General features: G+C 40.5%; 1 protein-coding gene across 1 annotated transcript in view; it reads right to left on the bottom strand.

Annotated features, from left to right (window-relative positions):
* Positions 1–14,328, bottom strand: part of dph1 (diphthamide biosynthesis 1) — a 51,231-nt gene that overhangs the window by 33,811 nt on the left and 3,092 nt on the right. Inside the window, exon 3 of the mRNA XM_056441244.1 lies at positions 8,018–8,081. Within this exon, the coding sequence (XP_056297219.1) occupies positions 8,018–8,081 (64 nt within the window). The remainder of the gene's footprint in view (positions 1–8,017; positions 8,082–14,328) is intronic.

Here is a 14,328-nt window from a genome sequence, read left to right as displayed (position 1 = left end):
TTAGTGTACGACATACTACTACATGCTACATTTGGTCCAAATCAGTATGAGCTGAGAGTATAGTATGCGGCTTTGAACACAGTCACGGAGAACATTAAGTATGTATGACGTATACACAGTTTCCTGCTGGGTTTGCAGACGTCATACCCATGAGCTTGTACAAATATAACAGAACATTTACAGACAAAAGGCTCCGCCTCCTCTGCTGTACCCCTCCAAATACAAATTTGGCAAGGGTCACTGGGCAGGGAGTTTAACCTTTCTCCTCTTTCGGTTAGTCTGCAAGCATGTCTCTCCCCACACAGTGGAACAGTAAAAAGAAAAAGAAAGAAAAAAGACAGGTTTCTACAGGCGGTCAATGAAGTTCAACATAACCTTTGGGTGTGCTTGGCAGGAGAGCTAATTAGACAGCACATGGCTCTATGTGTGAGCTGGGAGTTCTTATAGGATCTCATATAGCCAAAGAGCACAAGAGTCGGAACATACTCACAGCTGTGGTGCACAAAAGAACATTTACATACATTCTGGCACAAACACACACTCAGCCCTCTCACTTACACCCAGATCTGTCGCTACAGCTCAGCTGTGCTGTGGGCGCCACGAGCACTGCGACGATGCGAGGCCAAAGAAGGCGTTGGCGGCACCAGGCCCCTTCCTAACGGGGGAGTTGACATTTACACTGGGAGGCTGTTGGATGTGGCTGATGCTCCTACAGAAATGATTCAACCTGCCATGCTGAATATAGAGGAAATTCTCTGATGGATGAAGACTGCGACGGTGAAGGACCTGGAGACGTCTGGAGGCAGTGTTGGGCATACTGTACCTTAATTTAACAACACACTGTATCTGACATGACTGCTACTTGGGCTGTCTAGGGCCTACGTTGACAGATATTTGGGATAGTACATGATGGAGAGAGACAGAAAAGAGGTGCGGTGTGTCAGTGGGCTTTCCATCACATGTGTTGAATCATAGATATAAGCATACAACTCCTCCAGAAGAAGAACTGCCTCTACACCAGCTCTCCTTATTGATCGGACCTGACTCAATCCTGCTGTTACTGCCGCTCACACATTTTTCTTTCCACTTGTGTTAAACACACAGGAGGTGTGAGCTTCACTCTTAACGATTCAGTCGCCATCCACCCGTCAATGGTTTCCGACGCATCTCAATGTATCGCATCCTACATTTTAGTGTACTTTGCTACGTTTTCATCAGTTAAAGCGAACAATCAAATAAATCTGAACCTTTTCTATTCAGAAAGATTCTAAAAATCTAACTACAACAGTCTATAATATAAAAAGCTTCATATTTTTTTAATACCAGTATCTGTGTGACCCACCTCAGAAAATATACATTACAAATAAACACAAAACCACAAATTTCCACAAATCTGCATTTCTTTACAAGTGTTCCTTAACCCACATAAGTACGGTTTAACATAGCAGCTCTAAGACAGGGCACTTCCTGAATGCCTATGGCATTATACACTGCATCACTTAGCCTTACAGCTAGCAGACTTTTCCTTAAATCAGAGAGCGTCCATTAACACCAAGTTTGAACTTCAGCCCACATGCACAGTTTATCAGCCCAACATGGTTGAGACACGGCAGCTAATCATGGTAGCGATTAGCTTGAATGACTTTGACCTCCTCTGATCAGTGTTTGCAGAGCCCCGCCTTCTGTGAAAGACAAATTAGACAAACTCACACTGAACTGATTGCATTGCGATGCATTTTAAATTGAGAAATGTCCACACTTGTATAAAACAACTGCATCTCAAAAAGTCTGCCAGTCCTGATTACCTGGACAGATGTTGATATAGCTCGTCAAAAATCACTAATCCAATACATAATATTAACTTTCTTAGTTAAGCATGCAAGCACTAAACAGAAACTTGTAATGAAAAAAGTAATAAGTAATGCAGCTATATGGTCATAAATTGAAGTATTGGAAGCAGTCGTCTATTTTTCAGACATTTGAAGATTTAAATGGATGGCTGCCATTTGTTTAAAAATATTGCTGAAAAGCATGCATATGTGTTGTGGTGTTTCACTTTTTTGTTTTTACCAAATGTAACTATAGTACAATGATGGTGATGTGTTGAGACTCGATCAGCTCAGCAATATTGGACACTACTTATGATGGTGCTTTGAGATTGTAACAAGTTGCATATTCCTTACTCATCACTTTATTCACAATGATGGGGCTGGTTGGCCATCTCTGACAATGCGTAGGCTTAGTTACCAAACTATCTTTATTCATGAGGCCATTTTTGGAAGAGCTTCCTTCCTACTCCTGTTTCTATGTTAATCACAAATGTGGGCCTCATTATACTGTAGTCTGAAGACAAGGGACATTTTTTGCTGACTGTTATTCTGCGGAAAAACTCGAAGCTAAGGCAATTGTTAACTAGCGAGTGGGTTTAGGCCAGATCTCAGAAAAATTAATATTCTGGTGACTGTCGATGTTTTTACACATTTACACAAATTAATCACACATTTTATTTAAACGGTCTCTTCTCTTGGTGGTTCTTCCTCTTTTTAACTACCTTTTAATGCAACTTTTTGGTCACTGTATTGGACCTGTGACTGTCATGAACTCTAATCAAACAAGGTTATACATTTAAAAAAATGGAGAGGTACAAAAATCATGGTGAAACCTAACCCGAAGTGCCAGATGGTTTGTCACACCGAACCATCTGAGAAACAGTCGTCAGAAACTGTTTGGAAAAGAGCAGGCACTTTCAAAAAATACTTGGCAGGTGACACGATAAATAATGTGTGTGTGTATTTGTATATATATATATATATATAGAGAGAGAGAGAGAGAGAGAGAGATATATAGATATATTTCATAGGAAATCCCTTTAACTTTTATTTTTTTTAAACAATTAAAAAACATTTAATTATCTATTCATGTTTCACTATTGTTGCGTGTCTTTATAGATCGAGACACGGCACCATCCCCACATTCCCTGCTTTCTACAACTCTCTTCATATCCCACCACTGTTACAAATGAAGCAGCAGTAAATACTGGTCAGTCCATAAAAGTATCATTCAAAGCTAAGATTAGACAGATGGCATACCATCAAAGGCAATACAACATATGGTAGTGACAGCACATGCGTCTCTGCCTGCCTGCACAAGACACCCATTCTTTCTTTTATACAGAAAACGTTTACTCTTTTTTATTTATGAAAGCAGAGTTCACAAGTCTTTGAATTTGTGAGAATGTAAACAGAGAGAATCAGAGAAGGGAGAATGGCAGTGAAATAAATTGAACGCTGCTTTACATATTGTGAAATGGTTATTTAGGCGACAGGTACTGTATTAGTGGAATTTACAGACCAATCTACAATAAAGTATCAAGTGGGGATCAGTGAAAGACAAATATATAATATGGAGCACTGTGAGCATTACTAACCTAAAACATCTTTAGGTTAGTAATGTCAAACAAAAACTACTGACACCAACATTTAAAATTAGCCTTAAAAATAATGTCTTTCACGGAGAAAACTGGTCTTTTTTGGCTCCCCACCATTCCCAGTGGAATGTATGGTATTTCAAGCACATATTGGATTGGCGGACCACCTATCACCATAAGAGCGTGATAGTAGTCTGAGGTCCTTTGGTGGGCATAAAATGTATTCCATTGTATCTCCAGTTCCCAAAGAGTATCAATGTAAGTTCTTCACAGTTACTATCCCCAGTTGCGGAAATGGTTGACGGAATTAAGTGTGGAAAACAAAAATGCAGTGTTTCTTGTGTAGTATTGCAAACTCTTTTCCGATGCAAGTAGCTGGCATTAGCGCCAAAGGCCGCAAAGATGAAGTAATGAACTAATCTGCATATTAGGGAGGTCTTCACACATTATTAAGCTTCATGGTGGTGTCAGTTGCAGTGCGGGAGAGATGGCCAGAGCGCAGAGCAAGCGGAGAGGAAGAGACTCCATGCTGTTGGCAGAAGAGTTGTTCACTTTGATTACTCTGAGCAGCATTGGTCATGAGCATACTATCATTCTGGATTTCTCCCTGCTTGTCTGAATGAGTCTCTGAATTTTTCGCTAGTGGCTTCTTAAGAGGATCTGAGACGTCGCTAAATCTAGTAATAAAGTCAACTGTGTTGTTGTAGTTGCTCAGAACGAGATCTGGCCGTCTTTGCGACAGCGGCGCCAACAATTATAACAACTGGAACGCTAGTGGAAGAAATTTGAAAACGTGTCTATTGCCAACTTAGTTTGTCTAATTTTGTTTATTTGAAGTTGGAAATGTGTTGCCATGTGTGCATATATAAAGGGTGTATGTTTTGTATTAACATGCAGCATTGCCATACATCAGCGCTGCTTGTCCTCATTAAGACTTAGCAGTCCCTCCCACTGAAGCGCCTTACTCTGAGGGCAGCTTAGCCCTTTCATCCCCATTTTGATATGGACCTCAGCCCCCGAATACGAGGGACTGTGGCAGTGATGGTGATGCCAGAACCGCCTAACTCCTAGGACCTCTCGTAACACTCAACATAAGCTCGGTGACATGAGGTTAGCTGCCTGTCGTGCCAACATTCAAAGGATACCGTCACTCACGCTCTCCAAATTCCACCCTCCAGTCTAATGCTAGATCCATATTAGGATTGGCATGCCTATTTGCTACATTTCAATCCATGCAACAGACCGGGTTATTGGCAGAAGATCCTGGTTTCTCCCCCACAAGCAGTTTCATCAGGGGGGGGGGATTAAACAACCAGAGACAGTTGGGGTTCACCTGCAGGTTGAACCTGGGAAGGGATCAGCCAAACTCTGAGCTCTTGTGTTGAGATTGTTGTCTTGAACCAAGACCGTGAGTTCCTTTAGCTTCTCAGTACAGATATTGTAATTTCTTCCCCACAACAGGATCAGAGCTCATACAGAAAGGAGCCACCAGACAGTGTTGTCCTTATTCACCGTTTGCTCCGGAAAAGCTATTGGACGTGTTGTGACTGTAAAATGCCATTCTTGTGTCACATTAGCTACACCCTGCAGCTTCCCAAGTTATGGGTTTAGGCTTTTGCAAAGACCCTGTGTTGTGTTTGCTGAGGTATGTACTCAGATTCATGGTGACCCTGGTCCAATGTGTTTACCATTGTTATGTATGCTAAAAAACAAATCTACTTCGACCTGCTATTGTTGCAGAGCTGCTCTCCTTAATGCATACCTGCAAACGCATGAGGGGTGAAAAAGGTGACAACGGAGGGGGGGGCTTTTCTTATTTTTTATCGCCACACCACATCCACGTTGCTTAATGACTTTTTTTGACTCGTGTGCTCTGCTGAGCTTTGAGCCTGTTACATGATTCTGTTCCATGAGTCTGTTCCTTCCTCTACCTGGTTGTCACGATCCTAAAATTATAACTTCTATACGATACCTGCCATACATATCATGATACTCGATATCAGAATTCAATATGATATACCATAAATACGAGACTGGTATATTTACCTTCGCATTGAAAATGCCGGAAGGTTATGTTTTGAGCGCCGTGTATTTATTTATTTATTTGTATGCGTGTTATTCGCAAAACTCAAAAAGTATTGAACCGAATCGCATGCAATTTGGTGGGATGATTGTTTATTATCCGGGGACCAGTTGATTAGATTTTGGGATCAATCGGGTCAAAGGTCAAGGTCATGAACAGGTCAAATCTTCTTGAATCACATGGAATTTGGTGGGATGATTGGTTATTATCCGGGGACCATTTGATTAGATTTTGGGATCAATCGGGTCAAAGGTCAAGATCTTTTTTTTACCATAGCACGATACATTTTTGTCCAATTGGCATGCAACTAATGCCAAAATGTTCATAATTCAATGCCCAATCTTGTGATATGCGAAGGTATGCGCTCTACCGAGTGCCCGTTCTAGTTATCTACAGTAGTAATAAAATAAAAATGGCGAATTTCGCCGAAAGGTGACAAGTTTGCACGTATGTTAATGACAGCCAGGCTCTACACGGCAAGCATTTCGCTACAAAATTATAGTGTGAGAAAGGAAAAATAATAATTTGGTTGCACCACTGATAAACACTACGGTTTCCAAAATCCCCTTCGCTCAAGTGGTAACACATCGGTCATTTCTCCTCTGTCCCCTTAATAGGAAAGCTTAGAATACAAGAAATTCAGGTAGCAGCCTTTCATTTTTAGCGGGTGCTTTTACAGATTGAATTGAAAATTGTCAAGTCAACTTCCGCTTATTAGCATTAATTCTTTGAGTACGTTGATGGCAGGCTATAGTTCAACTTCCTAGCATCCTAAAAAGTAGGATGGGAGCCAGAGGCTTCAGTTATCAAGCTCCTCTTTTATGGAACCAGCTTCAGTCCAGGAGGCAGACACAGTCACCTACTTTAAGAGTAGACTGAAGACCTTCCTCTTTAATAGTGTTCATAGTTAGGGCTGAATCAGGTTCACCTGGTCTAGCCCCTTGATATACATTGCATGAATAAATAGAAAGACACAGTACAGCAAGTGGTACTTCACAAAAGCTCTGACGCTCATCCAGGATTCAAAGAACCCAACTGTTAAATCTGAAATGACTAGAATTGAAAAAATAAATATATATTTACTGAGACAGCACGGAGAGATACAACATAGCTTAGGGGAAACTACATAGCAGAAGCTGATGAAGGGAAACCGTGAGAACCATTTTCTCTGCCGCAATCTCAGGGAGAAATCATGTTGATGGTGAAGAGAACGTGAAAAATGCAGAGGGATGAGCAATAAAGTATGCAGTGAGAGAAGCAATTACTGTCTGCTAATTGCTCTCATAAGAAGAGATGGGGCCGATTTTTGCAGACTTCATGTTGGACAGTGACAATTCAAACGTATAATTGTGGACTGCATGGGAATGCCGTAAAAAGGCAATCCAGCAAACAGCGGTAGCTCTCAGACTCATAGCAGCAGAACTGATAAGACCAGAACATCAAAACTTTACTCCATCATCTTTCTCATGATTGAAAAAAGAGAAAAAGAAGTGTAGAAATAACTGTAGAGATGGATCGACAACGTGATAGGTCTGATACAGCGGGAGAAAAGACAAAAAGACATGGAGTAAAAGACATGATAGATAAAGGCAAGGGGGAAAGACAACCACTTTGACACACCTCACTGAGTACGACGTTTTATTTTAATGGGAAATAAATGTGTCTTGGCATAGTTATATATAGCCTTGTCGGTACAAAGACCCAATAATGTAGTCGAACTGATGTGAACCAAGTTTCCTGTGTGAAATCAAATATCCGTCCCGCCCGAAAAGTTTCAGGCAGCTTTCGCCACTCAATTCTTCATCTTGTCCATCTCATAATCAGGTTAGTATTGACGAAACACCTGTGCAAAGATACCACTCTGGGTATTTAATGATGGCAGCCATTTTCTGAGAGAAAACACTTAGCGGATAGTGCTCCAGAGAAACCGAAGCCTAATGATTGTGAAATGAGACCACAAAGACAAAAACCAGGGATTAAAAAAAAAAACAGGGCCGATTTTTCTTGTGCTTCATTGAGACCCTCACTAAAAACTGTCATTCATTTAAAAATGTGCATGACTATTTATTAACCGAGCATACATGATATGCATCACGGGGTGGGAGCAAACCACAGCATAGCATAAAAAAAGCACATTATCACTGGAGCACTTCTCACTGCGGGATGAAAAGGAAAAAACATTGTGGTTGTCTGTGTGGTAGATTGCCGCTGTGCACGAGGGCATATGCAAACGGAAACAAGATGTAATTAACAGGAATAATATCTTTTCCCTCCCCCAACTGTGAGCAGGGGACGCTGTGATACCTACTCTGTCCCAAAACAGCGTCATCAGTTCTCATTCTCTGCTGAATCCCTGATGGAGGAATTAGGATAAAGCTCTCTCTCTTGTAATGAGTACCAAGTGACTGCGGCAGTTTAAGTTCCTACTCTGCTGGCTTGACTTCTACGCCTGCTTCCTACTTATACAGACTCTCAAATAAGTGAATCGATCAAAATAACCACCTTACCGCTCAATGATGTCAGCGATGACACAGGCAAACATCTGGAGGCCCTCTGGAAGCTGAAGGGCCACTGGAGAGAGCAGTAGAAGGCAAACAAGAGCGTTACATACTCGTATTGGAGTGACGGAAACATGATATTTCATAAATCCTGGACAGCAGTGTTATTCCTATCCTGTGCTACTGGTTCAGAGTGCTCCAGTGACAGAACAAAGTGTCTTTTCAGGTGAATTTCCTCTCTACCACAGTGTCGGTTTATTTCAGCAAGTGATGTGCTGTTGGAGATATATTCCACACCAAGAGCTCTGCTTCCTCCCCGGAGTCTTTGTGACTTCACGTCTCATAGGGTCCATTGGACCTGGCTGTATCTGATGCCTCCTGCCTGGTGAGTCGGCATCCTGTCATGGACCTGCTGATGTGATGATGTCATTTCAGGCAACAACGTCCTGACATCAATTGAGCCCACAGTGGTCCTGGAGCATGAGGCTGTTGTGGTGCATTTAAGTGCTTGTACTGGCTAATAAAGCATGAAACAGCGATACATTTATTACATTATAAGTACCTTAACCACACCAACTGTTGGGCTGCACCTATTTTCAAGCTCAATAAGCTTCTTTTCAACATTTGATTTATTTATTTGTACAGCAACCGTACACCCAGGGGTAAATGTGTCAATTTCAACTGTGGTCCCTGTGGCCAGATGTTACAGCCTTCACTAATGGAGAGAGAGGTTAAGACGGTAACATAATAAAAAAGCGATAAACATACAGGTTACGATAAAATACTGGCCTCATTATAAACTCATTAAATGTTTACAACATTTTTTGTTTTCGCTATATTGACAATGAATGAGATTTTTCTTACATAGAATTTGTTAAAAGGATTCTTTTACGGCATGTAAATGTCGAATGTCTTTAAATGTTAACTTTTCCAACTTTTTTTTAGGTTGGCAAAAGCACCAACTATAGGTGTTTGTGCCGGTCGGTCTGTCGGTAATATTTATTGGAATTCAAAGAAGATGAAGCTCTGAATGTCCTTTGGGAATTTCTTAAGCAATATGTCCCGTGTGTTTTGCATCAAAGAACTTATACTACCTGGTAGATGGAGAATTTAGCATAGGTACACAGGCTTTTCAAATAAACATGGCAACACCTCCTTATCAGACACCAATAAGATATTGATCTTCACACGTATAGCGCCGCAAAGTATCAGAGCATGAAGTGGATACGAAGGAAAAGACAAGAGTGACCGAGAGGAGCTTAATGAGGAAAGCAAATAAGGTGCGGTGACATGGCACACAACAAAGACTACTACTACTAATAATAATAAAAACATTAACTAATCATCAAACTTTAACCCTTTCACAGTGTTCAGTTGGTGAATTTTTCACAATGTTGGTTGCCCTACACTCTCTCGACGACCACAATGCCGAACATGAGGCTTTAACATGGGAGTCGACAAAGCAAAAGGTGACGTCAGAGTGACCGCATCAACTTCTAATATAAAGTCTATGGTCTGTAGGAGGGGAGCTGGTTGGCCAACAGAGGTCGTAATAGCTGAGCTAATGGGGCTACTAAAGCCAGCAGAGTGAAGAGCAAGCGGAAGTAAACACAAAGAGAACAGGTAGAGGAAGCATTAAGCCGTCAACACTGAGTGTTACACAGTAAACTGCAGTCGAGCAGAATGGTGCCGGAGCAGACGCTAAAAACCCCCGCTTATGATACATTTATTGTCTAGGTGGGGGTAATTGTAGTTTGTACTCTCAATGCAGCACTTCAGTGGCCCTTATAGCATTTCATGGTTTGACTTTCTTGAATAAATTGTACTCTTGATTCTTGTTATTCTTTTTACTCGTGGTTGAATGCACTGATTGTTAGTCACTTTAGGTAAAAGTGTTGGCTAAATGAGATGTAATGTAATAAATGCAGTGTTCGTGGCAGACACCTGGTTGCACTTGATTATTACCTTCGCATTGAAAATGCGGAAGGTAATGTTTTGATTGCCGTGTATTTGTATGCGTGTGTGCGTGCGTGTTATTCGCATAAGTAAAAAAGTATTAAACCGAATCGCATGAAATTTGGTGGGATGATTGGTTATTATCCGGGGACCATTTGATTCGATTTTGGGATCGATCGGGTCAAAGGTCAAGGTCACAAAAAGGTCAAAATCTTCTTTTTACCATATCAATTTATATCCAATTGGCATGCAACTAATGCCAACATGTTCATAATTCAATGCCCAATCTTGTGATATGCGAAGGTATGCGCTCTACCGAGTGCCCGTTCTAGTTTGTTAATAAAATATCAGAAAATGGTGAAATATGATTTCCCAAAAGCCAATCTCACGCATTCAAAGTGTTTGTGTTAAAGTGTTCGCTTCCAATGATCAACAGTTCAAAACACAAATAGATTATATTTTCATCAGAGAATAGCAGGAATTCCTCACATTTGAGAAGCTGGCACCAAAGAATTTTAGGCAATTTAGTTTGATAAACGATATCTAGATTTCAATAACTTGTTAGTTGACTGATCCATTAATTACATATTTTGCTGATTGTTACAATAATGTCATTTTGTCTGTTTGCAATTTTGTAAAACATAGGGGTTCAGCTGTTTGCTCTTTGGGATCTTTTTGCCATTGATCCTTTGTGAAGCAGTAATTTATGTTCCATGTAGTTAGATTTGATATAATCACAACCATGCATTCATAAAGGTATGGACCGGTTCAGTATGCAGTCCCGGCTACCATGTCAGATACATTCAGTGAGAACCCGGAGACAAAGACTTTGTTTCAATCAGCCATGACATTCTCTCCCAGTCTAACTCTGCCGCACCTTACTTCAATAAATCCATCAACCTCTCAGTGGACACTTACAACTCGAAGACACTGAATTCAGCGGTGTTTTCACATGACTAGGCCTGAAACTAATTCGACACTTCAGGGCCAGACGGCATGAAAAAATAAAAGCCGGGACAGACAAAAGGCCAAGGAGGTTGAGGCTGGATGGCCATGAGATGGAGGGATGGATGGGGCAGTGTGGGGAGGAGGAGGAGGGAAAGCACTTCTTTTTTTCTGATAAAAAGGTGACGGGATCACAAAGCGGTCATGCAAACAGTGAGAGACAGGTCATTACCTGGAAAAGGGCACATTTATGAACAGAGAAAGGTTTCAGAGCACACCTCGGCCACAGCTGACAGAGGCAACGCGCTAGTGTTGGCTTCCATGAACTGTCAATCCCCATCCGTCTAATGATGCCGTTATATGCAAACCTACTGTTAGAACAGGCTTCAAGATAGCTACATGTGGAATTATGTAATCTATCAAAGACAGGAGGAAAATTTAGAAAGTGCTGGACATACCAATTTCGCAGACTGAACGGTCAAAGCCGAAGGATTACTCAGAATTTTCGAAAGGGGGGGTTATGACAAGGAAGACTGGGATATGGATATATACAGGGTTTATTTATCCTGTAGTAGATTACATCTCAATCTCTCTCCTCTGTAAATAATAATATAACAAGTACAGTCTATATATTAAAAAGGTGCCCAAAAATAACTTCCAGTAAGGTTTGGAACTATATAAATACAATTGTATGGACTTGTGGGTGTGCATGCAGGTGGAAATGCCTGTCAGTCATACGTATGTTGTGCAACATCAAAATGGTCAGAATAGACAGAATGAAATAAGGAATCGTGTTTATTAGGAAGACATTATAACTAATAAAGTATAACACAACAGAGCTACCATCTATCCTACATTTATAAGAGTTATGTTTAGTTTTTGTGGAAATGATTTAAGATATGTGTAGGGTTGGGTAACCATGTTTAAGTTAGCTACGAGCGCGACAGTCTGATATCCGTTTTTTGTCAGTGTGGCCATGAGAACAGCTTTTACAGGGAATATGACCGAAGAGGTTTTTAATGTCGTCATTGTCAATCGTCGTTTTGTGCTTCTTCTTTTTTTTTACGTAGCGGTTCAGGCACCGGTTAGGCACCAGTATCGTTTTTAAAGTACCGGTTTAGCACCGGTATCGAAAAGAAAGAAAAAACGAAACCCATCCCTAGAAATGAGTTGACTCAACTTAATGTACATTTTTGGAGTCCACAGTCTGCGTGATATTTGGCATTTTGAATAAAAACAGTAGTTCTGTTATTGTGGGACGCACAAAGAGAATACCCGAGAGGGACCGTTATGTAATGGGAAAGGAAACGAGTCACCAGCCACTTGCTTGAGTCTGTTTAGTGGGGTGGGCTATCTGTTGCTTCGTTGGACGTGTAAGTAACATTGTCATTGAGGCAATTCTAAAATCAAAATTGAATTTAAGATTCTAAATATTGTGTTATTACAATATTATTATTAATACAATCATCACTCTTACTTTCCCACACCCGACCCTCTCATAAAGGTTACTGTACCATGGAAACCTAGTGCGGAAACTAAAAGGAGGAACTAAATGCTCTACCCGCTGCTTTTTGTCTTGAAGCTTAAGGAAACATCTGAAGTCAAACTGTCAAGTGTGTTAATCTTTTGATTGTCCGTAGTTAAGTTGTGAGAAGACCTTGGAAAACAGAACAACTCCCCGGGCATTTCACAATCCTTTCAGGGGAACACTTTTATGAATTCAAGGTCCCCCAAAACACTGAAGGCTGCACTGCTTTTTGCCTCTTGACTGTATCGAGAGGTCTTGTCTAATTATTCAGTTTTTCCAAATAAGATTCACTAGTTGAGTGCAAGGCTGAACAAGTGTTGTAAAACAAAAGAGATCATTATGGTAATTTCCATTAGAGCCGACTGATGCGTGATGAATCAGCTGATTTGGCACATTTCTTCGACATACGATTGCTAAATATGTTTGAAAACTAAGTAAATATCTTGTGTTTATATACGTATGTCATGTCTGATTTCATTTTCCAAGCATCCCTCAAAGAATTGCTTCTCTGTCAAGAAAACATTAGACTCAAGGCAGCTAGTTATTAACGCCTAATTTCATGTTTGTTTTCTTTATCTTAACTTTTGACTATTTTTGAACTCAGAAAAAAAGGAGGCTGGGCAGCTGAAATAAAATGATTTTTGCTGTATCTTCCACAGTGTTCCATTTCAAAAGCACAGTGTATGACACTCAAGGAGGAGTTCAAAGACAAAGAAACAGATGGACTCAAAGAGACACGGAGAGGCACTGGGGTGAATTATGCTCTCTGAGTTCAGAGAGAGAGAAAAAATAATAATAAAAAGGTCACACACAAAAAAGCAGAGCCAGCTAAACCACACACTCCACACAAGGGTATAAAACAAATATTAAATCCTCTTGGTATGCCATCTGCATATTTTTGAAGGACTGAATACATAATTTTACATTTACATGAGTGAATAACGATATATTTCCTCTCAAGCGCAATTCAGTACAAATTAGGCAACGGTAAATTATTATGTTATCATACTGTGTTCAAATGTTTTCTTTTCAATACATTTTTGAGAATAAACTTTATTAAATACTGTTGTTTGAAGGTGAGGTTTTCAAAGGAGTATAAGATTTTTTTATTAGAGAGAATTAAGACCTGTTAAATTTTGGATTTGGTTATCGGATTGGAACTCGGCATTGGCCGATGCGCAAGTTCAGATACCAGAATAAGTATCGGGTACATAACTCTCAGTACAAGCATTCACACCACCAGATTAGTGAGAGAGTGCCTTAATATAATAATAATCATAATCAGAATAGACCAGCAATACCTCTACAAATAGATGGTAAAAGTGGAGTGCCGTATGCAACATCCATTCTAATTTAGTTTCCCAGCCGACTTTGTAATTTTGAAAAACAGCTTGGATGGTGCAACATGAATAGGGAACTCCTCCTTAAAGATTCCTGGTAGTATTTACATTGCAAAAATGGATTTGCCACTTGTATACAGCAGTAGTCGGTGTCAATGAAGTCAGTGAAGCCTCCCACTCTGCCCTCTGTTCGTCCTGAGGCTACAATCCTGATGCAAGCCCAGCTATTCAACTCAGATTTGTGTTCAGCTTTGATTATTTGGGTTGTCTATCCCATTTTGTGACCCATAGCTTGTCAGTTTTAATGACCTCCATCCTTAAATAACACCAACAAACAAAAGATATGAAGTCTGGACAGTCTCGTCAGAGGGGCTAAATTTGTGTCGTTTATGAGGCCAAGTTCTGCTTTCGGTGTGGGACAAAAATATATTGTATTGGTTTGCAGTAACACTGCACGCAAACATCTGTGTTGCTTGGCTGGTTATCTATCGGCTGCAGCGTGAGCGTAGCGTTCCGACTCCGTCAATAACACAAGTTGACAAACAAAGGTT

Source organism: Pseudoliparis swirei, chromosome 20 (assembly GCF_029220125.1).
Source record: "Pseudoliparis swirei isolate HS2019 ecotype Mariana Trench chromosome 20, NWPU_hadal_v1, whole genome shotgun sequence".
NCBI classification, from domain to species: Eukaryota; Metazoa; Chordata; class Actinopteri; order Perciformes; family Liparidae; genus Pseudoliparis; species Pseudoliparis swirei.
Note: the sequence above shows the minus strand (reverse complement) of the source record. Positions and strands in the feature narration are given on the sequence as shown.